Source organism: Agelaius tricolor, unplaced genomic scaffold, assembly GCF_023055355.1.
Source record: "Agelaius tricolor isolate 1412-34295 unplaced genomic scaffold, bAgeTri1.0.p SCAF_20, whole genome shotgun sequence".
Lineage (NCBI taxonomy): Eukaryota > Metazoa > Chordata > Aves > Passeriformes > Icteridae > Agelaius > Agelaius tricolor.
In genome coordinates this window covers 1,480,282-1,507,404 of record NW_027269280.1, presented here as the reverse complement: position 1 = coordinate 1,507,404, position 27,123 = coordinate 1,480,282, and the positions used below count along the sequence as shown (strand labels likewise).

The 27,123-nt window shown below is 44.3% G+C and overlaps 1 protein-coding gene across 1 annotated transcript in view; it reads left to right on the top strand.

The window, feature by feature from the left end:
* The window catches only part of LOC139598496 (transmembrane protein 132B-like), a 223,746-nt gene that overhangs the window by 159,370 nt on the left and 37,253 nt on the right, over positions 1-27,123 (top strand). Inside the window, exon 5 of the mRNA XM_071444944.1 lies at positions 19,521-19,664. Within this exon, the coding sequence (XP_071301045.1) occupies positions 19,521-19,664 (144 nt within the window). The remainder of the gene's footprint in view (positions 1-19,520; positions 19,665-27,123) is intronic.

The following is a 27,123-nucleotide window of genomic DNA, read 5'->3' as shown; positions in this document are numbered from 1 at the left end:
CTGGGACCCCTCTGCTCAGTTAGGTTTGCTTCCTTTAATGTCAGATTTTCTGATGGGAGTTCAAGCTCAGGGGTTCCTGGAGAGGATCAGGGCTGGTGGCAGCTCCTGCAGGGCAGAGGGAGGGCACAGGGAGGACCCTCCTGAGGGCTGCTGGCCAGAGGGATGAGCTGAGCCTGCCTCAGGGGCTCTGAGCACCACCAGGACCCTCCACCCTGCTGGAGGGAGCTGCAAAGCTTTCACTGTGTCTGCCCAAAGAATTCTTTATGTTCCTTAACAATTCCCCAATAATTTGGCTCATCTGTAAGTTTTTCCGGTTAGGGTTAGGTTAACCAGTGCTCACTCTGGTTTTACTGCCAATTAGCATTCTAGACTTAATCCACAGCTGACTGGCCAGTAATTTGAACCCAAGCCCTCAGCAAAAGGGCATAATTTGTAAAACAGAGAAGAAATCTCTGAGATACTGAAATTACTGTTAATTAAATCAGCACGTGAATATAATGGACACACGTGAACAAAATGATGTTTGTTTTTGAGCTGTTCTGCTAGCTGGAGAGGAAGCATTATTAGGAATATTTAGTAGTCAGCCTGCATTTATTAATTGTACAGCAAGATGAGTCCTTTCTGCATAAATTAACTTTGTATTGTGTGTGTATATGTATATATAATACAATATTTCTTATGTACAGGCTGCAGTGAGAGCTTTCCTTTTTAAACAGTCATTTGTGTTCTGCACAACTCCTGGGCAAAGCTGTCACTGACCTCAGTGTAGTTATTTCTGATTTACATGGGCCCAATACAGTTAGGCTCAGGAATTATTTTTCATGTAATTTCTATTTTTTAAATTAAATTTCAACAGCAGCATAAAGATGGAGCAGAGCAGCAATCCAAGAGCTTTGGAAGTTGTAATGCAGCCTATAAGCAGCTATTGTGTGTGAAGAAATTTCTTCCAAAGGTGCCTCAGCTTTACTGAAAATGCTAAACTGCAGCTTTATTAATATGATCAGGAAACTCCAGCCCAGAGCTTTGGGACAGCTTTGGAATATTCTGCATTGCTCAGTGCTGAAGCTGGGGAATTAGCAGCTCCCAGCCCTGCCTCCTGTGAGGCTGGGAGGTGCAGTTTGTGCTGTTGGCACTTTTTGGTGAGCTCTTCCAAAACCCATCAGAGGCAGAGGAGGGCACTGTGGGGAGAGCAGGCACTGCAAATTGCAGGGGTTCACAGGGAATAAATACATTCATTTATTTATCTATCATAAATCCACTGCTGTGGCTGGAGGGAAGGAACACATCCAGAGAGTGTCAAGGGCTGAGATGTTGGCATCACAGGAATGTGGGAACAAGGACAGGGAGGAGCTGAGAGAGTCCTGCATCATCTCTGGGACCTTGGGCTTCTGAGCTGGTAAACGGCAACAACTCTGAGCATTCCAGCTGGGAATGTCCCTGCCCAAACCTCAGTGCCATGAGAGCAGGGTTGGTGAGGCTGCTGTGCTTGGGGGAGGACCCAAACCTGCCCTTCTCAATTCCTCCTCTCCTAATTCCTGCTGTCCAAACTCCTGCTCTCCTCAATTCCTGCTCTCCCAATTCCTGCTATCCTTATTTCTTTCTCTCCTTACTCCTGCTCTTCTCAATTCCTTCCCTCCTCAATTCCTTGCCCTGATTTATGATCTGATCACAGCCCTGATCACAGCCAGTGTTTGCTGTTGCTGCTTGTGCTGTGTCCCCGGAAGGTTGTGGTAAATAGCGGAAGGGAAAAGATAGAAATTATAACCCCAAAATCAAACTTCATTCATCCCCCTTCCTCTTCCTCTTGTTTCCTCGTGGTCAGGAGCAAGATCATTCCTGTGGTGTTGGCTTGGCCCTGCAAAAGAGGAGGAGCCATGAGGATTGAGGGTGATAGAGAGAAAATGTGGGGCCATTTAGAGCCTGCAGTGCCAGGAAGGGGTTAACAGCCTTGATGTGCTCCTCATTGCTGGGGACTGGGGTGGCAAACAGAGCATTTGATCTGGGTGTCTCATTAGGGTGTCATTTATCCCGAGTGTGTGGATGTCAGAATGCATTTGATCTGTGCAGACTCAGAGCCCCTCATTGTTTCAGTCTCCGTTTTGAAGCTCGCCTAATGAAGAGCAAATTTCAAAGGGAAAACCTCACTGTTAAATTCCATGTCAGAACAGGGAGCTGGAATGGGTGTGGAGTCTCTGGATTGCCAGCCCAAACCCTCCTCTGCCCACAGAAATCAGAAATATTCACCTGTGGCATTGCCTGGTTTTAGGGCCCAGCAGTTTCTGTCCAGGCAGCCTCCAGCCCTGTGAGCTGTGCTGGACAGTGAAACCCTTCCTCCAGGGCTCCCCAGCTCACATATTTCTTATTTTCCCTCTTTCCTTGTGGGCTTTTAAACTCACAGTAAAGATGGACTTCCCTCTTCATCTGTAGTTTAAAATCAAGTATTAGCTATTGCTTATCAGTGGCATAAGTTCTCTTTCTTATGTAGCTTACACAACAAAATGAGCATCAAACTGTTTGGGTTCTCTGTTTGGAAAAGCACTTTAGCATTGCTGCTCTTTCCATGATGATCTGTTTAAGCAAAAAGGAACAACAATCCCAGTGGTCTCTGTAGTTTCTACCCCATAATTTGAATTTCAGTCCACAAGTAAGAATAGTTTGTTTTGTGAAAAAATGTTCAGGCTAAGAATTATTCACAGAAAATAACTCTGATAAATGAGTACATTTTCAAGTTTTCCATGGTCATGATCAATTTGCAAAGAGGAAAAGGAATGCAAAATTAATCAAATAAATTATTCATTATATTCACTCAACTATAGCTAACAGTGAATTGTCTAGACAGTAATTACTAATTTTTAACCTATGCATGTTCACATAACACTATTGTGTGAATAGGTTCAGTATACAGTGGCTTGAGATAATAGTAATGGATGTAAGTCAACTAGCAGGTGATTTTAATTGGGAAATTATATTGGATTTTTCTATTGAACTTCCATAAAACATTACATAAATATTGAATCTCCTCAATGTTTTTTTTTTTTCCAGTTGAAAATACAGGCACACAGAGTTCTGTGCTAGTTTGATCAGTGCATAAGCAAACATCACTTTTTTTATTATTATTATTTTAATTCTGCTGCAAAACTCTCAAGAAAACCATTAAGTTCAGAAGACAGCAAGAACCTACAAGGGGCCTGCTGCAGGAACATTTTCCATTTCAGTGGTGATTTTCCAGCAGCAGGTTTGGCTCCTTGAGGAGGGCTGGGGTTGCACTCAGGGGCAGTTTGCTGCAGAGTGGGTCCTCCCACTCCATTGCTGTGGCAAAAAATCAGCATTTTGGGGCTTTCCCTGTGTTTCCCAGGACCTCTGCAGGGAGGAATCTTCCCCTGCTGGGATTTGCTGGGTGGAGCTGCTGCTCACTCCTGCAGGTGTGACAGTGCAGAAAACTGGGATTTAGATTCCCTTGACTTCTAGTTTTATATTTTTTTTTCCCCAGAAATTTCTATTACTGTTTCAGTTAATTAGAAAAGAGATTAAAAAGAAAGTAGAGGAATCATAATTTCAGGTGGATTTGTTATTGCAGTTTGTGCCCTGTGGACTAATTGGGAGTTGGGAATTTTGTGGCTCAGCTGCTCTGAGTTGATCAGAAGCTGTCATTTACAAAGCTCTTCCATCTCCCTTCAGGTGACTTGCCTGAAGAGGAAAATAGCAGGAAACCCACACAAACAACTGGAAATGGTGCAAAAACTAGGACATTGTGAAAGAATATTTGCATCAAGTGTTGGTTTTGTGTGTGTCAGCTGCATCCTCTGGGATCTGGCGTACAGACATTAAAACCTATCCACGTAGAGCTCCCATTAACCCTAATACCAGCTCTGATTCTGACTTCCTGTGTGCTTAATGTTATCTTAATGCAATTTGATTTGGTATTTAATTGCAGTAATTTAATTAATGGTTCTGTAAATAAAAAGGCAAAGTTGTGGCCTCCTACACGCACAGATACGCGCAGCAAGCAGCTCCAGGCTCCTGGGAGATTTGAATTTATGTGTCTTAAAGCAGAGTTTAACCCTAAGGGTGTATGATAAAATGCCCAAATCCCAGAATAACACTGTAATGGTGTTTGCACTGGAATGTTCCAGTGTTAGTTCAGGCTTGTGGGAGAAGGGTGGCATTTAAACCCTAACCCATGGATTTCTCCCTAGTGCTTGTGAGAGGTCACCTCTCACACAGGAACTGCTTCCTTGTGTGACTGCATTACATTTAAAATAGTTCACAAAGACTCACTTATTAACGAAACTGTTACTAATTGGATAATTGCTATTAATATTGTTACAGAATCCTGTTGGCCCAGGGGGTTATTTGCAAGTCAGAGCTTGCAAGTGTTTCTAACCCTGCTATTGATGTGCCTTTGACCTTCTCTAACACATGCTGCTCGTGTCTGCTGCACACTTAAAATGTCTATTAAATATTGATTAGTCTCCCTTATAAACCATTTATAAATAGAAGCATGTAGTATGAATGTAACCTAAAATCATTAAGGCTACATGGTGTGCAAGTTAATAGGAGCAATGTTGAAAAGTTAGGGCGGGTATGAATTGAGGGAGTTGGGTTCATAAACTGTTTTCTTAGTTCAGGATGGTGGAGCTCCCATGGAAGTCAGGGATTTCTCATAGCATCCGCTGAAGATTTTCCTCTTTTTAAAAATTTATTTACAAACAAGAGATGACATAAACCCCAAATCTTTTTCCAGAGTAGAGCTGCATAAAGTACAGCTTCAAATACTTATGCAAAGGAGGAGGAACATCCTGTATTCACATATGGAAAAGAGGTCCAGGTTCCCCAGTGAAATGCAAAGGTGTTCTGCTGATGTTAATGGAATTCTACTGCATTCCCTACACCATAAATCACAGCCAGCTGTTTCTAAATCAACCCCAGCCTAAACTGAATTCAGTAGAAGCAGCGTCCCATTGCAGCACAATTGCTGGCTCTTAAGCTTGGAGGTAAATCACATTTATGTCCCTTCAAATCCATAGCTGGTATAAGGAGATCTGAGCAGGACCCTTTGCCTGAGCTTGCCTTGCCCTGAGCTTGCATTGCCTTGGGATTTGGTATTGCAAAATTTCCCTGAGGTGTGCTGTGCCTGTGGGTTTTATTTTGGACATGACCCCTGAGGACAGAGCAGATTCTGTTGTCATTAATGGGGTATTTAGACAGGCAAGAGCCAACTCTGGTTCAAGGCCTGATGTGCTCTGAAACCCCACAAACAGATGGGAATGACGAGTCCAACCTCCCAGGCAGGGACAGCAACCATCAGGCCTTTCATATGCCAGGGGGGAAATCAGAGACATGGAAACACCAATGAACCAACAATGTTCGAGTGCTTTCTTTGAAAGCATCTCTTGCCATTTCAGCTGTCTCCCTTCTTTGTGACATCTCCCTTCTTTGTGACATCTCCCTTCTTTGTGACATCTCCCTGCTCAGATGAGCAGCAGAATCAGCCAGACACAGACTGTGCAGTTTTCTCTCAGCACTCAGTGCCTGTACCTGACCCCCAGCTCTTAAAAGCAGAACAATTAAGCCAATCCCAAAGAGGATTACAATTGAGAATTAGAGGCTATAAATGTGATTTAGCACGGAGTGCTGAGCATGACAAATCATTTATGTGCCCAGACCTCACTAGCTCTGAAATGAGTTTCATTTGGAAGCGTGGAGCAGGTTCAGCCCTGGTGCAGTGTCAGGAGCAGCTCCTGCAGCTCAGCTCTGGCCAGGCTGCAGAACCTCTCTGGAGCACAAAGTGCCACCATTTCTGTCAGCTTCTTATTCATGGGAGGGAACCCAGGGCATGAATGTGCCAGCCAAGCTCCAAGGTTATTTCCTTCTTTTGGAAGAGCTTGACTGAAAGCCTGACTGTAGCACAAGGACAAGGCAAGGTGGGCTCAGGGTTTGGCTGGAGGAGATCTTGATGCAAAAACTTTCCAAAACGTGTGGTCCTAGTGTACTCCAAGGGAGGAGTTTCTTGAATGTTTTCCTGCTGTGAGTTCCTCTGTGAGAAGTTTGTCTGAGTCTTTCACTCCTCCAGAAGCTGTTGAGTGTTCCATTGATAAATGAAGATATTTCCCCATCCAGAAGGAGCATTAATAGCACGCACGTGTGTTTGCATGTGTCTGTGTATTGAGTTGCCTTGGAAACAAGCAGAGAAAGCTCCATGGACCAGGACATGCTTTCCATTCAAGGAACACTTGTGCTATTGTAAAACCACATGCAAAAATAATCCAATTCATTCATGCACTCAGGGAGGATCTTGCTGCAGGGAGTCGCCTGTGAGTGAGGATCCTGTGTAAAGATGACAGAAATCTGTGGTGGTGTTTGAGGGTCCCAGGATGAGGGAGGAGATGAGAATCCTGACTCCATGTTTCAGGAGGCTGATTTCTTATTTTATGATATATATGATATTAAAAGAAAATGATATATTAAAACTATACTAAAAGAATAGAAGAAAGGATTTCATCAGAAGGCTTGAAAGGAATAGAAAGGAATGGAATGATAATAAAATCTTGTGACTGCTCACAGCCTCGACACAGGTGGCTGTCATTGCTCATCAAGTAAAAACTATTTCACATGCTGGGTAAACAGTTCTCCAAATCACATTCCAAAGCAGCAAAACATGGAGAAGCTGAAGTTTCCCAGCTTCTCAGGAGAAAAGATCCTCACAAAAGGGTTTTTCATAAAATATGTCTGTGACAGAAATCCAATTGACTCTGCTTTTGAGCAGATTGCTGAACGAATGAGTTGACATTGTTGAAGCTGCTAATAAGGTGGGGAAAAAAAGGGATGTATGCAAGTTATCCAGAGCCCTGGCAATGCTCCAGGTGTGAGTTAAAGTCACCAAGACACAGAACAGGCCTTGAGTGTTCACATTGCAAAACAAAGCGGACAATTTTACCTTATGTGTAAGAACAGCTGCTTCAGCATATTGCCCTCAAAGACAGCATGTTGAAACAGCTGTCCAAGTGTTCTGGAGGTTAATCTACTCAATTAATCATTGTGGGTTTATTTTCAATGTATAATCATGTTTGTACTGTTCCTTGTGGGCACGTGAACAAAATATTGAATGTAAAGTTTTAGTCATTGGTGAAACGCCTGTCAGAACACTTTGAGGGAAAAACTCTCCTTAAAGTGACTCTGGCTCTTGGAGAGACAAATGGGGGCTTCCCTTGGAGCAGCTGGAGTCACACATTGCCCCCCTTCCCTGGTGCTGCAGAGCTGAGGACACGGTGTAGAATTAACAGGTGTGGTTGTTGTAATGCCCAAACCATCTGCAGTGAGACTCTGCCCTGGAGGGAGCTCTGTTCTCAGGGTGTTGTGCTCTGGAAATCACACACTCACAAAAAGGCCACAGCTCCCACCTCAGCTGAATTCACTGTGCAGCATTTTGTGAATGAAACCCCAGGACCTCGCACATTTTCTGCATACTATTCACTGCCACGGAATTGTAAACAGCCACTGTCAGAAAAATCCTCTGGCAATCCATTTGACCAGAAATAAATAAGATCTAAACATCGTTCCCAACCTTTCTAAATATCACTGCACATGTAAAAATAGCAAAATCTTTATATATCATATCCCAGTGCACCTTTCATGTCAATGTTTTTTCAATGAAATGCAGGGTTTTGTTTACCCCAAGAGACCATGCAGAATAAGTGGGAAGAGCTGTGACAAAAGTTGGTGAAATACAGACTAGAGCAGCTACACACAGCTAATGCTTAATAGAGTCTGCACTCCTTTCCTCTGCCTTGATTTTCCCAGATTATAGGTTTATTCCCCTCTGGACTGAATAGCAGTGCACGCTGGAGTGAGGCTTCTTGGATTGAAACTCTGCTTTGGGATTCCTGTCCAAGAAAGGAGAAAAAGCAAAGACAGCAGAGCAGAAGTGCTGCTGCAGAGGAGGGAGCTGCTGCTCCTGCTCAGCCTGTCCCAGGCTGGCTCTGTCCCTGTTGTCTCACTTTGCCTGGCCAGGAACCCTCCTCTTCTCTTCCACCCCTGTCACCACTCGTCTTTAGGAAGAAATGCAGGTGCAGTTTTGTTCCAGCTTGTTCTCCATAATAGCTCTTGTCAGATTGCATTGGGTCTGTGCACCAGAATTAATTGCGATGCTGCTGGGAGAAAAATCCCAAACTAAATCAACAGCAACTTGCACAACTGCCTTCATTAACCAGGAGGAAGAAAAGCAGCACTGAAGTGCCACGTTTGAGAGAGTGTAACTGGTGGGCAGGGAGCTGAATGCCAGTGCCACTGGACAAAATAATGAAAACCTTTAAATAGAAAGGTGAGTTTGGTGTAGCTGCTGTGACTTCAGGAGCTTGGCCCTGGCTGACCACTTTGTATCACATTGGCCATGAAAACAAACTTGCAATAACACAAGAGAATGCAGAGGGAAATGTTTGATTACCTCGTTTCACTTTTTGTTAGAGGAGTATTCTGGAAGTTTTTGGGCTTTTGGAAAATTCTTGCATAGTAACAAAGGAACAATGATTTTTGTTTCAAGGTCCTGTTTATCCATTGCCAACTTATTCCTGTTGCCTGGAAAAATTGAAAATGCAGTAGCTTAAATAAGAAACTTGAACCACCATGTTGGATTTGATTTAGGTAAGAGCCTCCCTTTTTGGAGGAACACTTTGAAAACAAACTTTAAGAATTATTGCCCCGCATCTGTGCTGAGTGTGTCTCAGCACCAAGGGGTGAAATATCACCAGGAGGGGAGGATGAGCCTGAATATTCCAAGATGGGGGGAAAAAAGGAAAGAAGCCCAAGTGCTGAGAAGTGGAAGGTGAGGGGAGCTTGCTCTTTTCTGCCTGGTAATTGTGCAGGGGTGCTTCCAAGTGCAAGCACTTTGCAGCTGGAATTTTGTGTCAGGTTTATGGAGGCCTTTAAGTGCAGCACTTTCCCCACCTTTGTTCAATTCTTTGCTAAAATGAAGTGTCACAATGCCAGAGAACCACCTGGTTTGTTCAGCTGTGTTTTCTGCAGAAAGCCTCTTTCCCTGTGCCCCTCTGTCCATTTAGCAGGAGGGATGTGCAGGGAGGGACAGAAAGGACCTGGCCCCACTCCTGGCCTTCCTCCCACCTTACTGCAGTCAACAATCCGAAATTGGTAGTGCAAAAGGAGAAATAAGTGTATTATCATGAAACCCTGCCGATTTTTAGAGGGAAAGTAAAGAATGAATGGTTAACAGAGGCAATTTTAAGGGAGATAAATTTCCTTAATGGAGGTGAATAGCAAATATTCCTTTTATTTGAACAGTCCAGCAGGGCTGACCTGATTTCTTTCTGCAGCTCAGGGTGTATTTTTGTGTCTCACATTAGGGAAATGGCAGAAAAAGGAAGAGGCTTTCCTTCACTTAGATAGTTCTTGGAGATGAGTCCTTCAACACAAATTGGGTAATTCTCTTTTACCTCTCTTGCTGCACCCAGTTTATCTCTCTGGAAAATCAGGACTTTCCCCATTTCTCACAATGGAACAGGTTCTGAAGAAACAGATGGGGAGGTTTGGATTTAAATCAAGTCTTGATCACTTCCAAAGGCTAATTATGAAGACAATACCTTGCAAGCAAAGATAGGAGTCTTTTTTCACTTTCCTTCTGTGCTTCAGTGTCTGTTGTTGGAAAACCAAGTCAGCCACTCTTTCACATAGTTTACAAACAGCTTAAATGAAAAAAACTGAATCTACTGTGGAATCCCAGCCTGGTGTGAGTTTGGTGCTGAGGTGTAAGAACAAGGGACCAGTTTAAAATCCTTTATCAGGGAAATGTGCTGTGACTTTGATATTTACTTGCCTTTATAGAATAGTAAGTGGGAGACCTTTGTCTGTTTGCAGAATACTTCTATTGAAAACCAATAACTCTGTCACTTCCTATTCCTGAGAAACATTGATGTCATCCCCTTGCCCCACCTGTGAGGTGACACTGGAAGCCCCTGGAAGTGGAACATTTTGCAATGGTTTCAGATTAAGAGATGTTCAGTGATTTTCCCCTTGAACTCCTGCAGCTGCCAGTGGCATTATAAACTCATGTTTATTGGATACGCCATTATCATTTTCCACTTAAGAAGGATGGCAAATAATACTGCATTTCTTCCTTCCCTTTCATCTGCTGCTGCATTTGGAGCCCTCTGTAGTTCTTTGCAGTCCCTGATGTTCGTTTTGCTGCACAGCTGAATTTCAGAGAACCTGCCAATAAAATCCCCATTTTCTTGTTATGCAAAAAGGCCACTTAGCAGGAAAGGTGTGGAAATTGGTGTTTAAATTGGTCAGAACCAACAGCAGGTTTGAGTGTGCCCAGAGAACAGGCATGGACCTGGGACTGGGGAATATGGAATCCTTTTCCTCCTTTTCCTCACCTGTCCCTGGCCTGGTGGCATTTCCTGTGCCTCAGGCAAGTTATTTTAGATGTGTAATGAAAAGAACTACAATAACTGTCCTGTGGTCTTTGGCAGAGCTGAGAACTGGCTTGGAAGTGTTGTGGAAAGGCAAGATACTAGAAGCAGTAGTTTAAATAAATTGTTGTATATCTAATTCATAGAACAGATGAAATAGAGATGGGAAAAGGTGAAAATTCAATAGTTGGATGCTGAATTCACAGCAGTTTTACATTTCTGTGGATACTTGGTCTTTATTATAGTTAATACCTCCAGTCAGTCTCTTTTTTAAAAAATTTTTTTTATTACCTTCTCACAGATTCTTAACACATTCTTTCATTCAAGGCACTGTGTTTCCTAAAATCTGATGGACTCTGGAAAAATATTGATGTTCTGACAGCAGCAGCTCAGCTTTTGAAACCCAGATGATATTGTCCTAGTCTGCAGGAAATAAATACACTGCACAAGAGTTCACTGGGAAATTCAATCATGAAAACAAAAAAGGGATTTTGTTCTGAACTTGAATAAAAAAGAGGCTGCTCTTTGTAAAAGTTGTGCAGGAAAAGAAATAATCAGACAGAGGGGCATGTCAGAACAAGGTGGAACGTCACACAAGGTGAGCAGACTGACAAATTAAAGTCAAGAACAAAACTCAAGCCAAGAAGAGGCAGAGAAAGGAAGTAAAAATCCTCCAGTAGTTCTTAGATCAGTCAGAAAACTCTCAAAAACTCACCTCTAATAAATCAATGTTCTGATTTGAAAAAAAATCCCCTTTTTTTTTTTTTTTTTTTTAATTTTAGGGTATTTTCCCAAAAGAAAATATTCTCCAAGTTGACTTCTTTCCACTTGATTTTCATGGAGAAGCTGATTTGTTTTCCCCAAACCAAAAGCATTCCAGGCAGTGGCAGGCCCAGGCAGATGAGATTTCCTTTCCTTTGGTGTTTGTGTGGCAGGAGCTCGGTGCTGGGGAGGTGGAAGGCAGCCAGGGCAGGGAGCTCCCAAAATCAGGGCACAGAGCAGCAGCAGCAGCAGCTCTGGGTGTGCAAGGGTAGGAAGGGATGCTGCTGCTGCTGCACTGGCCACACATGGGATGTTTTTCTTTTTCCTGCATCCCATACAGCAGCAGGAGGCTTCATTAAGCGAAGCAGACCAAGGGTGCATCAAATGTGAGTCTGTGTCACTGCTTGGGTCGTGCAGGGGTGCACATTTTAACTGCCAGGGGTGAAGGAACCAGCAGCTGTGTGTGGGTACTGACTGTTTGTAGTTCTGAGAGCATGGAGGGATAGAGAGTCTCTCCCTTAATTCTTGACTTCAAGTACAAAGAGATTATCTGAGCCCTGCAATAGGCAATGGAGAGAGAAATCTTCCAGAGCATCTCTGGTGCTGGCCATGGAGGGAATCAGTCCCTGCAGGCACTCAGGAGAGGCTGAGCTCAGGCTGTGAGAGCCCAGAGCAGCTGTGAAATCACCTGAACAGGTGAAATCAGTGAGTGCAGCAGCCTGGCCCTGACAGATAAGACAGCCCCTCTTCAAGAATAAAAAGCAGTAATTCTTTGGGTAAGGCACAGCTCTTTCCTGCAGATCCACGTTCTTCAGGAAATGAAATCCTCCTTTTGCAGGACACTGAGTGAGAGCATCTCCCAGAGCTCTGCTGAAACTCCATAATGCACTCCTCAAATACAGAAAATGGTCATCCTGCTCTAGCCAGGACTTACACCAGTGTCTGAACTGTGCTTGGGGGGAAGACATAAACCCCACTTCTTCTGCCCCCCTGCCCAGCTGTCTCCTCTCAGGAGATCTCAGAGGATTTTGTGCCATGGCTGCTTTCCCAAGGATCTCTCCCCGCTCATAAAGAGCTTTCCCTGAGGCACAGCCCCTGGGAAGGGCTGAAGGGAGCCCTCCCTGTGTCCAAAGCAGGGGAGAGCCACGCTCCCTCCGTGCTGGTGTCCTGCAGAATGTTGGGATGTGGTGCAGACATGCTGCAATTAATTTGTGCACCCTTCTATAGCATTAAGCAGCTGTTCTTACAGGACATGGATTTCTGCCCAGGTAGGGCTCGTGGAAGGGCATGAGCACACAGATTGCAGTGCTAAACTCACGTGATCCACAACCTTATGTTTCAGTGCCTGCAGCTTTGCTCTCGTGAAGCTGAAGCCTTTTCAAGCCACTGAGATGCCAGCTCTCCTTTTGCACCAGGGGCAGAGAATTCCCTCCAGAAAACCCTCCCTCAGCCCAGTCTGGAGGAAATATCAAGAGCAGGAAAAGAGTTGGAGAGGTGTCTGAAGGAAACGTTTCCAAATGGCCATCCCTGATGTTGTTAAATATTATTAAGCCTGTGGGACAAACACACAGAGCCAGAAAATTGTATCTTTGACTGCTGATGGTACTCAAATGAATCTGATAATTATGTTCCATGGCAAGGCATGGCCTCCTTAGACTTCTCTGTGGAGAAAACAATGCCTTTGAGGAATGTTCAGATTAATTATTTCATGGCCATTTGAAAACAATCATTAGTGTATCCGTTTGTACACTCACTGCTCTCGAGCAGAGAACTCTGCCCATGTTGTGTCCACTTGCAGGGGGATATTGTTTGATCTCAGTCAGAGGGGAGCCACAATTTTATTAAGTCAGAACATGATTATGATCCTCTGGAACAAAAAGGTGAAAAACCAATATCTTTAAATGAACTGAGAAACTCTAAATATGCTTTAAAATGGTTCCCAGTCACCTGCTGTTGAGAAGGACTGGCTTGAGCGTGTCAGGAGAACGTTCAGGTCCTGCACAGATTCCAGTGAGAGTGGCTGGCAGAGCTCACCAGACTTTGAGGCTGACTTTAGGCCCCGTGTTTCTTGGCTAAAAGGGCCTGAAACTCGAGTCAGGAGCTCTTGCTGCCTGTTCTCCCTGCAGACATCCAAAATCAGGTTCACAGCAGTTGCTGCCCAGCTCTGCAGCCTCAGGTGGGCCCTGGCAGTGCTGGTGTCACAAAGCAGGTTTGGCCATGATGTGCTGAGGAGAAATAACCCAAGCCCAGGCTTAGAAAGGTTTTGCTCGTGCAGAAGGCACAGTGGAGCCTGCCTGACAGGTTGCAATTACTTCTGCCAAGTGCACCAGGCTGTGTTCTGAACCTTTGCTTAATGGGGGCAGATCTGTTCTGAGTTATGAAAAAAAACCAAACCCCAAACTGCCTCAGGTCACAGAAATGACAGTCTCTGTGTGTCTAATCAGGTTTCACCTTCAGCAGCAGGTTTTTCTTGTTCATCCTACATAAACCTCACAATAAGCTGAATTTCCTTGGTAAAAAAAACATGAAATGGAGTAAATCTCAGCTTTAGTTTCCATGAATCCAAGAGAGAGCTGGCCCTGTGTGCCAGGTACACTCTGCTGAGATCAGAGCTTCCTTCAGTGGCTCCATGGCAAAAAGACAAGTCCAGAAATGAGACTCTGCTTTGGAGTCTCTGGATTGTGATTTTTTGAGCTAAAGCAAATTGTTTTTGCACCTCTGATACACATCTAGAATAATATTCAATTAGGCTAATGGCTGCTGCCTCCATTGTTCAGTGAGAAGCAGTGATTGGGAACCTCTGAGCATGGCTCAATCTGCACTAATTCCTGCTGCACAACACCTGCACCTGCCTGCCCTTCCTCAGCCATCCCACAGCAAATAAAACCTTTTAATAGCTTTTATTTCTATATTTCTGTATTTCTATATTTCTATATTTCTATATTTCTATATTTCTATATTTCTATATTTCTATATTTCTATATGTCTATATTTCTATATTTCTATATCTCTATATGTCTATATTTCTATATTTCTATATCTCTATATCTCTATATTATTTCTTTATTTCTATATGTCTATATTTCTATATTATTTCTATATTTCTATATATTTATTTCTACATATTTCTATATTATTTTTATTTTATTTCTATTATATTTATTATATATATATATATATATACAATAGAAATATATTTATTTCTATTCTATTTTATTTATTTCTATTCTATTTTATTTTTAGAGGTTTATTAGGAGATAGAGGATGACCTCTAGCTTAGACAGGAGAGGCTGCAGGGTTTGTGATTGTCCCTCTGTCAGAACAGACCCCTCTAGCAGGGATGGAGACTCCAGGGATGAGGAAACAGAGCAGGGGATGGATGTTGGAGGGAGTGGGATGGGGGGACTCGTGCTGACACCTGAGAACTTGGGGGAATTGCTGATTCCACAAGTGCTGCACTGAAATGATGATTGCAGGGTAAGGAAGCAGCTGAAGTTCAGCCCTTTAGTGGGAGGGAGGAAGGAAAGGAAGTGAGGAAGGAAAAAAGGTCAAAGAATATAATCTCTTTGCAAAAATGTTTACATTTTCTAATCTTTCATAAACACATAATCCCAGTTGTTTGTTCTTGCCTTTGGGTGATTGAATGGTGTATCTTACCTGATAGAATGGTGGAAAATGGAGTTTTCTCACAGCCAAGCTTCATTAATATGTATTGGGAACCTAAAACGGTGTTCAGCCACGAGGGGGGAAAACTACAGAATTGCTGTGGATTATAATAATTTCAGCAAAGCATCTAATTTATATATTAAACTTGCTTAATGGATTTATATTGCCTTGCTCTTTGATCTGAAGCAAAAGGTGGTGAATAATTTATCAAATAAAAAAACCCTCCCCTAGCCCAGCCCACACGTCACAATCTGCCCTGTAATTTACATTTTTTAAGAGATGCCGTTTCCAGGCAGAAGAACTGCTTCCTAAAAGACTCCTTCTAATATTACAAATGTATTTTCGTGAGCTACACTCAGGGGAAAGAAATAATAATGAAGGAATGCAATTCTACAGACAAATGTTCCAGCTCTCTGCCTTCCTCACTAAAGACAGTCATTTCAGCTAAATGCCAAAAGGCATTTAACTGTAGCATTTGTCAGTGGAATAGGGCTGGCTTTAGGTTTCCCTCCTGATTTACAATTGAGTGTTTATTGGGTTTAGTGTACTGTAGCATGTTTTGTTAACCTCTAGAAAAACGCAGGCAGCTGGTGCATTAATCCCAGGGATGATACCTGTCAGGGGAGCCTGGGCTGCAGGGCTGCCAGGCTCTGGGGAGGGTTCTGGCTGCTCCCACAGGGCAGCAATCAGCACTGCCCTGACCTGGGTCCAGCTCCTCAGGTGCTTGCTTGTGAGATGGATCACCCATTCCTCCACGCCTTCATTTTTCAACAAAAAGAGGGTGAAAGCTGCATGGTCGGGGCTGCCATAGAGTCACCTGCCCAAGGAGCATTTGGTGGTGGTTTAGGGGTGTTTAAAGCACAGTTATTGGGAGCTTTGGGCCTGGAAATCCTCAACTGATTTGTGCCAACTCATGGGAGTCATTCCCCAGCACTCCCAGCTCCTGGTCCATGCCCAGGGCCAGCCCATGGGAGTCATCCCCACAATCCCAGCTCCTGGTCCATGCCCAGGGCCAGCCCATGGGATTCATTCCCCACAATCCCAGCTCCTGGTCCATGCCCAGGGCCAGCCCATGGGAGTCACTCCCCACAATCCCAGCTCCTGGTCCATATCCAGGGCCAGTAGTGTTTGCATTCCCAGCCCATGGGAGTCATCCCCACAATCCCAGCTCCTGGTCCATATCCAGAGACAGCCCATGGGATTCATTCCCCACAATCCCAGCTCCTGGTCCATATCCAGGGCCAGTAGTGTTTGCATTCCCAGCCCATGGGATTCATTCCCCACAATCCCAGCTCCTGGTCCCTCCCCAGTGTTTGCAGTCCCAGCTCCTGGTCCCTCCCCAGTGTTTGCAGTCCCAGCTCTCTCAGGGCTCCTGACACTTCTCCCATTCACTTTCCCTCCTCATTTGTCCAAACCTACCAGTTGTCAAACATTTACTAGGGCTGTGTGCAGCATTGATTCATATTTAAATAAAGCCATTATCCCAGCCTTGAGTTCCAGTAGTTTTCTGCTCTTCCTCTTGAGTATTTCTCTCAGTAGTGCCATCTAATCAGCTTTAGGTTTTAATTAAACAGCTGTCATTTGCTTCCTAGTTCTGTTGCGACCTGATGTTGTATTAAATTTTAATTTAGCCTGGGCTGCATAAGAAGTAGATTCCTTCAGACAACAAAGAAATGCTATTAGCAGGTTACAGTTGTAATTAAGAAGAGCTCTGCTGAAGTGCTAATGCAGTCAGGTAGAGAGCTGCAGATAAACACACATAATAATAATAATAATTATTATTATTATTATTCAGGGACGGAGCCTGTGATATGAATGTGTAGCTTCCACCCCTTCAGGCTGCTGAGCTGAAGGAGTTGGTCAAGATCTGACCTCAAGAGAAGAAATGGGGAAGGATTCCCGGTTTTTCACCAGGGGCCTTGCAGTGCCCACAGTCAGAGGGGGGTGCTGGTGGTGCTGGCTGATGTTCACTGTGCCACGTGGGAGGAACATCAGCTCAATGAGCCCTCTCTGCATCCCAGATGCTGCCAGAAATCACCAGCACAGGGAGCTGAAGCTCAGCAACTCTTTTCCTGCAGGAAACTCTGCCATGGAAATGCAAACCAAGCTTTACAGAATTTAGATGAAATGTTATGACTTGTTGAAGAAGCACTAAAAGGTCTGTTTATAAATCTACTGGACAGTCAATTAGTTCATATTTCTTCCTCAGGGGAAATATATTTTTGCAGTCTATAAATAGCCAGCTCTTAAGAAGGCCTTTACACAGCCTATTATATTTGTGTAGCACTCAGTGCAGGCACCAGGCCTCTGAGATATTGATTTCTGTGCTGGAGCTGCTCACAGTGGAGTGCAGGGTTTGGGAGGCTGCACCAGCTAATTAGCACAGGGGCTCCTGTGTGTGCTGGGGAGCTCAGGACAGTTCTGGTGCCTGTGTTTGTCTCATGCTCATCTTTCATGAAAGGAATGCAAATGCCTTTATCAACTTCCCATTTATCCTTCAGTGCAAAGTCTGAGGGCAGCTTTGGCACTAAGGAGCTTCAGAGGGGGCTGGAGGCTTGTGCTCTGCCACACAGGATGGCCAACACCTGTGATAGAGCAAACAGAGCAAAAAACAAATGGGGAATGGATCAGGCCTGCTGAGGAGCTGCTTCCAGTCCACCAAGGTGCAGAGAGCCCTTTAATCCTGGCTCAGGGGTGTTTAATCCTGACTCAGTGTTTAATCCTGACTCCCTGGTGCTTTGATCAGGCTGTGATTGACACAAGCACTGCCTGCCTGACCTGAGCAGTTCACAGCTGTGCTAACAGAGAGTCTGGAAGTGGAATTTGTTGTGTGCTCGCTGTTTGTGACCTTGGCCAAAATAGATTTTCCCCAGATGTGTTGAAGAACACCATCTATTGTTGGAGAATGTTGGAGAATTGCTCCTCACGAGCCCTTTGACCCAGGACCACCAGGTCTTCTTCAAATATCTGATATTGAGGGCTTAGGATATATGGGGTGTTTGCAGTGGTGAAATCTAACTGCCTCTTCTCTGGCTTGTGGATGAATTACCTTCTCTTTGCTGTCTTATAAAACCTTTTTCCACATGAGGTGCACCTAAGTGCTTTCTTCCACCTGGCAGTGCATTTTCTCCTCAGCCTTTTTCAAATCTCAGTCTTTGTAAAGGATTTTCCGTTGTTTTTTCACACTTCCACTTCTGTCACATACTCCTCTCTTTGCCAGTGTCCCTCTCTCCTGGCTGGCAGCTGGTTATAAATGAGCCCGTTCCGCAGAAACAAAAACTAGACAGTCATTTACTGTGTAGAACATCTGGTTTGTGCCTCTCAGAGAACAGAACAAAGCCTGCACTTATTTCCTGAGGTGTTGTCCAAAAAGCCTCTCTGCTCAGGATGACTCTTAAATCACATTGGAGTCTGAGTGTGAAGCTGAGCACGTCCTTTCAGGGCTGTCCTGAGCAGAAATGGACTCCAGTGTGTGCTGGATGCTGTTCTGCTGCCCATAAACCTCTCTGGGGTTCTCAGAGGTGCCTGGCACTGCTGGTTTTAGTGCTGCAGCTCATTTAATTCAGGCTGCTTTTTGTAGAAGGTTCCGAATATTGATTAATAATACATCTCAGTTGCAAGTATTTATTGGTCTTCTCCAGCTGTCCTTAGCTTGTGGTCAATGCCCATTATTCTCTATCAATCTAGCCAGCAGCCAGAGCAAATGATAGTGAATATATCTCCCTATGCAAGCTGCCATCAAATTTTTCACGAAAATCCATTCCTTCTTCCACCAATTCTAATAATGGAATTTAAAGTTAGATTGGTTTGAAGCAACTTTTTTATTTCCCCCCCCCCGCCCCCAACTGGCAAGCAATTAGTTTTATGGAAGTTGAAAAATGAAAAGGGGATTGATTCAGAGCAGTATTTCCTATTGCAGGCTTTTTGAGGGGGGCAGAATGAATCCCTGTGAAATCCCAGATCGTTCCTTGCCCCACTTGTGTGTGTGTCACCTTTTGGGCTGGCAGTCAGCACTGCTTCTGCAGAGGCTGCTCCCCTCCAGCCTGGACCTGCTTGTGCCAGGCAGGGGCCTCTGTAGCAACTCATTTGGAGTAATTAATCAACCTGGGACAGAGAGGAAGGCTGTGTAATGGAGTCATTAGAGTGCCAGCACTGTGAATTCATCAGGGTTACAGATAAACGTGGTTAAGTGTCTCTAGGTGGGGAAAGACTAAAAAATTGTGTATGGACGCACAGTTTTTCTCCTAATGTATTTATGGAAAGAAATGGTCAACTGACAGCAGAGTGAGCTGGAAGAGGAAGGAAGGAATGCTGTTGTGGTGGTGGAAAACCACCTCCCAAACCACTGGCACCATTTGGGGCAGAGGGCTGGGAGGAGCTGCTGATGCCCTGGAGATCCTGCTGAGCAGTGCAGTGCTTGCAGATCCCTTCCCTCAGCCAGAAATGTGTAAATGGGCTCAAAAGGGAGAAACCCATGTTTGTCAGAACAGGGCTTGGTGCTCCTGATGCAGCTTTTGGCTTAGAAAGCTGCTAAAACATTGCAGGGAGCTGGAAGGGTGCGTGCAAGGGAAGGTCCCATCCCTGTGCCTGTCACTGTCACGACCCCTGTGCCGTTCTCGTGCTGTTGTGCTGCTCCAACACTCACCCTGTGTTTGTGTGTGCCCCCAGGACACAGAAATCCTCAACACAGCCATCCTGACGGGCAGAATGGTGGCAGTGCCAGTCAAGGTGGTGGCCGTGCAGGAGGACGGCTCCGTGGTCGACGTCTCCGACTCCACCGAGTGCAGATCCGCCGACGAAGACGTGGTCAAGGTGAGGCACCCACACGGGTTTACTGGGTCCAGTTCTGGTCCCTCAGCTTGGGAAGGATGTTGAGATGCTTGAGCACATCCAGAGGGGACAACGAGGCTGGTGAAGGGCTGGGAACACAAACCCTGTGAGAAATGTTTGAAGGAGCTGGGGCTGTTTAGCCTGGAGAAAAGGAGGCTCAGAGGTGCCCTTATTGCCCTCTTAGAGGTGCCCTTATTGTCCTCTTAGAGGTGACCTTCTGACTCTCTAGAAGGTGACCTTATTGTCCTCTTAGAGGTGCCCTTATTGCTCTCTTGGAGGTGACCTTATTGCCCTCTTAGAGGTGACCTTATTGCTCTCTTAGAGGTGACCTTATGGCCCTCTTAGAGGTGACCTTATTGCGCTCTTAAAAGTGACCTTATTGTCCTCTTAGAGGTGCCCTTATTGCCCTCTTAGAGGTGCCCTTATTGCCCTCTTAGAGGTGACCTTATGGCCCTCTTAGAGGTGCCCTTATTGCCCTCTTGGAGGTGCTCTTGTTGCTCTCTACACCTTCCTGAAGGGAGGTTGCAGACAGGTGGGGTCGGTCTCTGACAGAACCAGAGGACACAGTCTCCAGCTACATCAGGGAAGGGATAGGGTGGATATTAGGAAGAAATTTTTCACTGAAAAGCTAATAAAGCACTGGAATGCTCTTCCCAGGGAGGTGGTGGAATCACCATCCCTGGATGTGTTTAAAAAAGGACTGGACGTGGCACTGAGTGCTGCAGTCTGGTTGAGGTGTTAGGGCAGAGGTTGGACTCGATGATCTCAGAGGTCCCTTCCAAACTCCTCATTCTGTGATGCTGAGTTTGTATCTTTCATTCCTCCTCCAGCCCCCAGCTGGGATTTTCCATCAGCCAGTCCTTCCCAGTGCTGGGGGTGAGGAGGGAGCTCCCAGAGGGGCTGCTCAGATCTGCCCAGGTGTTCCTCTGCTGCCCAGGGCTGATGCAGCCCATGGAGGGGGATCAGCTCCTCCCAGAGGGGTCTCTGCTCCTCTGGGCTGTGTCCTGCCTGTGGTTTCACAGCAATAACTCAGAATATTGGCACAGGGGACAGGAAGTTTCCCTCGTGCTCTGGCTGCATCACCAGCCAGGAGTTTCTTATAATGAACAATCCTGAACTGTACCAACACCTGTAGAGAGTGACAGGGATAGGAAATAACAATCATAGTGCAAAAAGTCTTCTAATGAGAGCTGTGAGCTTTTAAACAAATTTAAACAATGTTGTGCTGTGCTTTAGTGTTGTTTTTTTTTTAATATTGTGTTCAAGTGGTTGTGTCTCCCTGACATTGCAATGAAAATTGTGTTGATGTGACTTTACCAAGACCCTGCCTGTCTGACTTCTGACACCATTGCATGGCCTTCAGCTTTTAGCTCATTAGTATTATTATTATTTTAGACATAAAAGAGGTGCTTTTGACTATCTTGAATATATTAACTTGCTTTATGATGTGATTTGGGGGTGTTCTTGTTTCAAATGAACTTAAAAATTGACTACAGAGAATTCTGTATGAGGTGAGTTTTTTGGTATTACTCCTGGGTTCCATATTTTCCCTTAGGTATCAGATAGGGAAAGAAAAAAAATCCCATTTTCTTTTTCTGGAAACCAGAATTCTTTGAAGGTTCTTACCAGAGGAACATGGATGAATATCTTTGTTTATAACTAGATTGATTGTCAAAGGAAAAGACTGTCTTGATAAATGTTGCTATTCTTTGCATTTTTTTTCTGTGTGGCATACAGCTATTATCTGATTAGTGACTATTATTTATCAGTTGATAAACATGGTCAATGAATTGTATATTATAAACTCAAGCATCAAATTCTATATAATCAACAAATTGCTGGGACTGTCTTCTTTTTGCACTTCAGAAAACCAGATCCAAAAGATGCTGTGTGGGGACTTTTATTTTTATTAATTGAGTTTCTAGGACTTGCTGTTCTTTGAGAATACTGGACTGAACCAGACAGGATTTACAATGTTTTGTGGGTTTTTTTGGTAGTGATTTGATATAAATCAGGTCTTCATTTGTCTGCTTTAGGAAATTATTTGGGTCTGAAATCACTGACAATAGGCAATGCTCCTGGGACCCTCTCCCAGGCCTGGTACTTGTCTCTCAAATATTTGGAGATATTTGTAGTGAACAAACCCAAGAGGTCTCAATGTGGTCTTTGTTGAGTTGATATTGCCTCATCCTGGTGGTATAAATGGGGAGTAATGTTATTTTTGTGAAAATTGCAGCATACTTGCATGATTTCAGTCACCAATTACTGAGACTGAATGCTGTTCAGGCATAATTTTTTAACTGCAAATATATGTATTGGTTGCAAGATTGAATCCATAACAATTAATTAGCTGAGTTAAAATTTAGTACAATGTTTATGTGCCGATATTTTTTTCAGAAAAATGCATATTCCATTTACAAGCCCCTTTGATAAAGTCAATATTGACTTTGCTTCTGAATTTCTGTTGCCTTTTCCATATAGGTTGTAATGCTAAGCCCTCTAATGAGAGTTGTCAGGCATTTTGGATCTAATTGCCTTATCTTAAGCTTCTTTTCACTCTTAATTCTGCCTTTATTGTTTCTTTGATGCTGGAGACATATTCCTATTCTTTTGGGCAGAATAGAGTGTTGCATTCTTAACCTTTTATTTCTGTTTAATAGCTAATGATTTAATAGCCAATTAATGAGACAATTCTTTGATCACTGCTCTAACATCATTATTTTCAGTTAAGACAGTGAATTGAAGCTAGATTAAATAAAAACAGGCTTCCACCCAGGCTCTTATGTGTTTGTCCAAAATGTGTTTCTCTGGGCAGGGACCTGATGCTGCTCAGAGATGGGCAAAGGGGTGAACAAGGGATTTATTTGTGTGCCAGAGCTGGGAATCTTCCCTGTTCTCAGCCATTGAACAGTTTAACAGCTACCCAAGGAGAGAATATTTCAGCTCCTTTTTTCCAAAGCCTACCTAATTAGTGGTAAATATAATAAAACACACCCAGGTTTTTTTGACCTTGCATTTTCAGCATATGATCCTCAAAGGGATCTGACAGCTGAACTTGCTTTAGTTCATCCCAATCCCTGCTTCCTAGGTTTGGACATAAATTCTAATACTGACCAAGCCTTCCACTGGAACTGGCTGCCCTCTAAAATATTTGGATGGAAACATTCCTGTAAGTCAATGAAAGTCTTATGTTTATTCCATGATTTAAAAGGAACATTTAATGCTGTTGGCATTTGAGGGAAAAGATTGGCTTTATGATTAAGGCACTGAAATGCTCCTCAGCATTAATTTCCATATCTCTTGCTGATTTCCTGTGTGACTGTGGGTAAATCACTCATTCCCCTTGGAATCTTGCTTCCTTATCTGCTAACAAGGAGAGAAATTCATCCTTCACCCCTCCTCCACCTGCATTATATGGCTTATAAAGCTCCTATTGACTCTGATGACCAAAATCCTCATCTTCACCTCATTCAGTGTCTCCTGCCAGGGACCCCTTTCTTCCAGGACCTCTGTCCCTGCTTTTCCTGCAAACCCTAAATAAATAATCAGGCCGTGAAGCTGAAAAGAAAGAAATGGTGGGAGTGTGGCAGAGGTTGATTACAGAGGGTTTATTGCAGGAGGAAATGGACCCTGAGGGGCTTTGGCATGGCCAGATTCAGTGAGGAGCTGCAGGCAAGGTTCATGCCCTGCTCTGTGAAGGTGCCTCTAAAAGCCTGAGCTGCAGTAATTCCACATGAAGGGAAATTCTGAAGACTCTGGGGTCTCATGGTAGTTGTAAACATAACCATCAGCATCCAATGAAGAAATTCTAATGAGGACAGCTCCTTAGTCCAAATGTTTATCTCAGTAGTGTTCAGCTGAAAGAGAGACAGCTGCCCAATTAATTCATCCTTCCATTAGTCATAACTCCATGTCCTTTGCAAGTTACTCAGAAAGTGACTGATTGTTCCAATTAATCTCTGCAGTCACTCAATGCCTTACACCGTGGACTAATTTAGCCTGATTTTTTAAAAATTTTTTTAAATTTTTTGGTAGGAGAAAAGGCTCTCAGTAGAACAGCAGGGAGTGAGGGGCCTCCCCCTGCCCATTTGTGCCCACATGTGAATCAGTAGGAACAGACAGGCTCCCCATGCCCAGCACAGGCACACTGAGAACAATGGTGCTCAATAACACCCTGTGAACTCCATCTGTGCCAGAATGTGCCTTCCTTGTTATCTTGCTAGAGGAAAGCTCTTCAATGAATTATTTTTCACCTTTTCATAATTTCCTGTCTAATTATAATGAAAGTAAAATTCAAACCGTTCCTGCCCTCTACTTTTGGAACACAAGCCTTATCTTGAACTCTCCATAATTAATGGTAAAACAATAGAAGACCTAATTTTCCTGGCAGCAGCCAGCCAGGCTTTATCTAATGTGCAGAATAAACCAGTGTAACAAAGGCAGGAGAGGTAATAGCTGAAACAGATTAAATCTGAGGAGAGTTCTTCCCTCTTCCAGTCAAAGCAGATGAGTGACTGAGGACCTTATCCAACAGCCCTGGGCACAGGGATCTCCAACCCCAGCACAAAGACTGCAACAAGGACCCATGGGCAAAACCAAACGGGGAAATGGAGGGATACTGAGCTTCTCCAATTCAGATGACACTGAATTTTTGAGAACAATCCCTTGCTGCAGACTCACAGCACATTCTTGGGACAATTTGCAGAAAGAAGAGCCTGCCTGGAAGCTGCATTGTTAAATACAGCTATTTATGCAGCAGCTCTGAAAACAAAGCCAGAGCTTGTAATTTGCGAGTTCTGCAGCTGCTTTGCCATTAAAGTATGTGATCAAGAATGTGATGGACTTGTACATAAAGCAGAGCTAATCTTGTTCCTCCATCTATCATATTTTTGAGTACCTATGACTGTATTACCCAGCAGCTTTATTTTGTGGTCACTCGTGCAGAAATTACCTTCCTTCAGGAGGCCAAACTCTTCCTGGAAGCAGTGAAAATCCTCTCTGCTTGTTTATATGATGGATTAACTTCGGTGCCACTTGGCTTCTTGCACTATGAATTTTGAAGCAGATCTTGTTTTCTAAGTGATCTTTTTCTTCAGTGGAATGGTTCAGGGCTGGCAGAAGGGAATGGACCCTGCAGGTGTGACTGCCCCAGAGCAGGGGCCAGGGTGCTGAAAAAGCTTTTAAAGTGTGAGTGTTTAATGTGTTGAGTCCTTCTCGGTGTCCCTCCTGTCCTTTAAATCTCACCTGGCTGGTGCCCCATGCCCTCAGCTGTGAGCAGCCCCGGGTCAGTGCCAGCTCCAGCCCAGCTGTCCCCAGGAGCTGGCAGGGATGGGCTCTGCAGTGCATGGCACAGCTCCTGGAACAATGACAGGGAACATTCCTCAGCCGAGCAGGAGCATGGCTGGGAGCTGAGCAGGGTTTTTGGGGCTGAGGAGCTCTGGTTCAGCTGCTCTCTCTGTCCCAGCAGTGCCGTGGCGATGACAGGGACGCTCCTGTCCCAGGAGGATTTATTGGCCAGAAAGAGTTGTCTTGTTAAACATCTTGCCTTTTGTATCTGCAGGCAGATATGCCTCAGTTAGGGCAATAATGAATTATCATCGAGCTGTTTGCAATTCATCAAACTTATAAATTAGAGCTTCTTGCAATTTCTGGTTATTTTGGACAAAAAGTCCATTCTCTTTGTCCCCATACAAAGTTCATCTTTATGAGTCATTAGGGGTGGGCAGGAGAGCACATCAGATCTCTCTGCAATATGTCTGCTGTTGAATTAAGGATTTTGCTCTTTGTTGAAATATCAGAGGTTCTGACATCCAGGTCACCAGATTCTGCTAATTAGTTTTCTAGCTTGACAAAGTATGATCAGAACAGAGGCCCACAGCCACTTACTTCATATTAAAGATTTAGCTTGAAACACTCTCGCTACAACAGGTGGAAATCTGTATTGTTTTAGGATTGTGCCAAGCTAAAACTTTGTGTTTGGAGTTGTATTTGCACACAAACCAGCTCCATGTAGAGCAATAAGGATGCCAGCGAGGCAGTCGCACAAAATCACATATTGAGGCATTAATATTCTGTATACAGCACACGTTGTACACAGTTTATAGCAAAATATATGTGTGTGCCTTCCTGAAGCTATATTTGAACACACACAGCCTTCAAAGCCAGCTTGAGAAAACAGTGTTTTGTCTGGGAGAAGGATTCGCTCAGAGCAGACCACACCGACATGTGCAATTACACAGATTTCGGCAGAGATGCTTATGGTGTCTTCCAAGGCACCAGCTGCTACTTCAGAGGAAGAAAACAATTCTATGGCTTAGCATTTGGCTGCTCTGAGAGCAGAAATGCAAAGGGCACGGATCCCAGTCCTGGGAAACAATCATCACCCAAACCATGGCATTGCTCAGGATAAACTCGGAATATTTTATAGTAAGAAATGCACGAGTAAATGAACAAAGTCCACGCTCAATAAAGGCAGCCATAAGTAGCTGTTGCTGGGAGAAAATGACAAACTTTTACAGGCTTCTCCTCCAGATTCTGTAGGACACAAGCTGTACTTTGTAGACTTTATCCTAGCTGGCCATTTAAATATTCTAATTGCAGCTCTGTGAACCTCATGATTCCGAGGCTTTCACACCTCTTGAACTATCATTCTGCTTGAGCAAATTAATTCAGATTCCCATTGTCATCAAAACCCTGGGGCCAAGCTGTGCTCTCAGCTGAGGTCCTGCCAGTGTGTGTGACAGGCAGGGGAGTGACAGGGGCGTGCAGAGGGCACAGTTTGCTGGTGTCAGAGTTAAAGCAGCCATTAGCTGTCAGCCCTGGATGGAGCAAAGCCTTTCTGGGCTGCCCTGCCTGATGTGGGAGCTGGAGGGGGGCAGAGCATCCCCTCCTGAGCCAGAGCAGGGCCTGGGGCAGCACCACCTGTGTGACAATGCACCCACCCCCAGGTGCCTCCATTTCCAGAGAGCCTGGGGCTGAGGTGTCACAGCAGAATCAGACAGAAAAGCCAATTCCTTATTCACAAAGCTCATATTTATAGGAAATACCAGAAAGCACCGTGTTAAATCTAATTGGCTAACAATACACTGAAACTCAGTTTACTCGCCGTGGGTATATCCATCAAATCCCTCTATTTTTGGTTAGTTTACATAGTTTCTTCACGGATTCTCATGGGACAGATCTTTTGTTATTACAGGTGCACCCTATTTTTCTCCACAAGAACAGATTGTTATGCAAACTGGATGTCATTCCTCTGATTTTTTCACATGGGGACTTACAAGCTGCCTGCTAGCTTAGCTAGAGCAGCAGGCCCTGAACTCTATTTTATAAAGCCTTTCTTTTATTCTATCTCTACCTGTCTGCAGCACTGGGGCAGCTCAGCAGTGATTTGCACTGGCAGAGCCAAAGCTCTGAGTTTCCCCAGCTCTGTGGGTCACAGTGG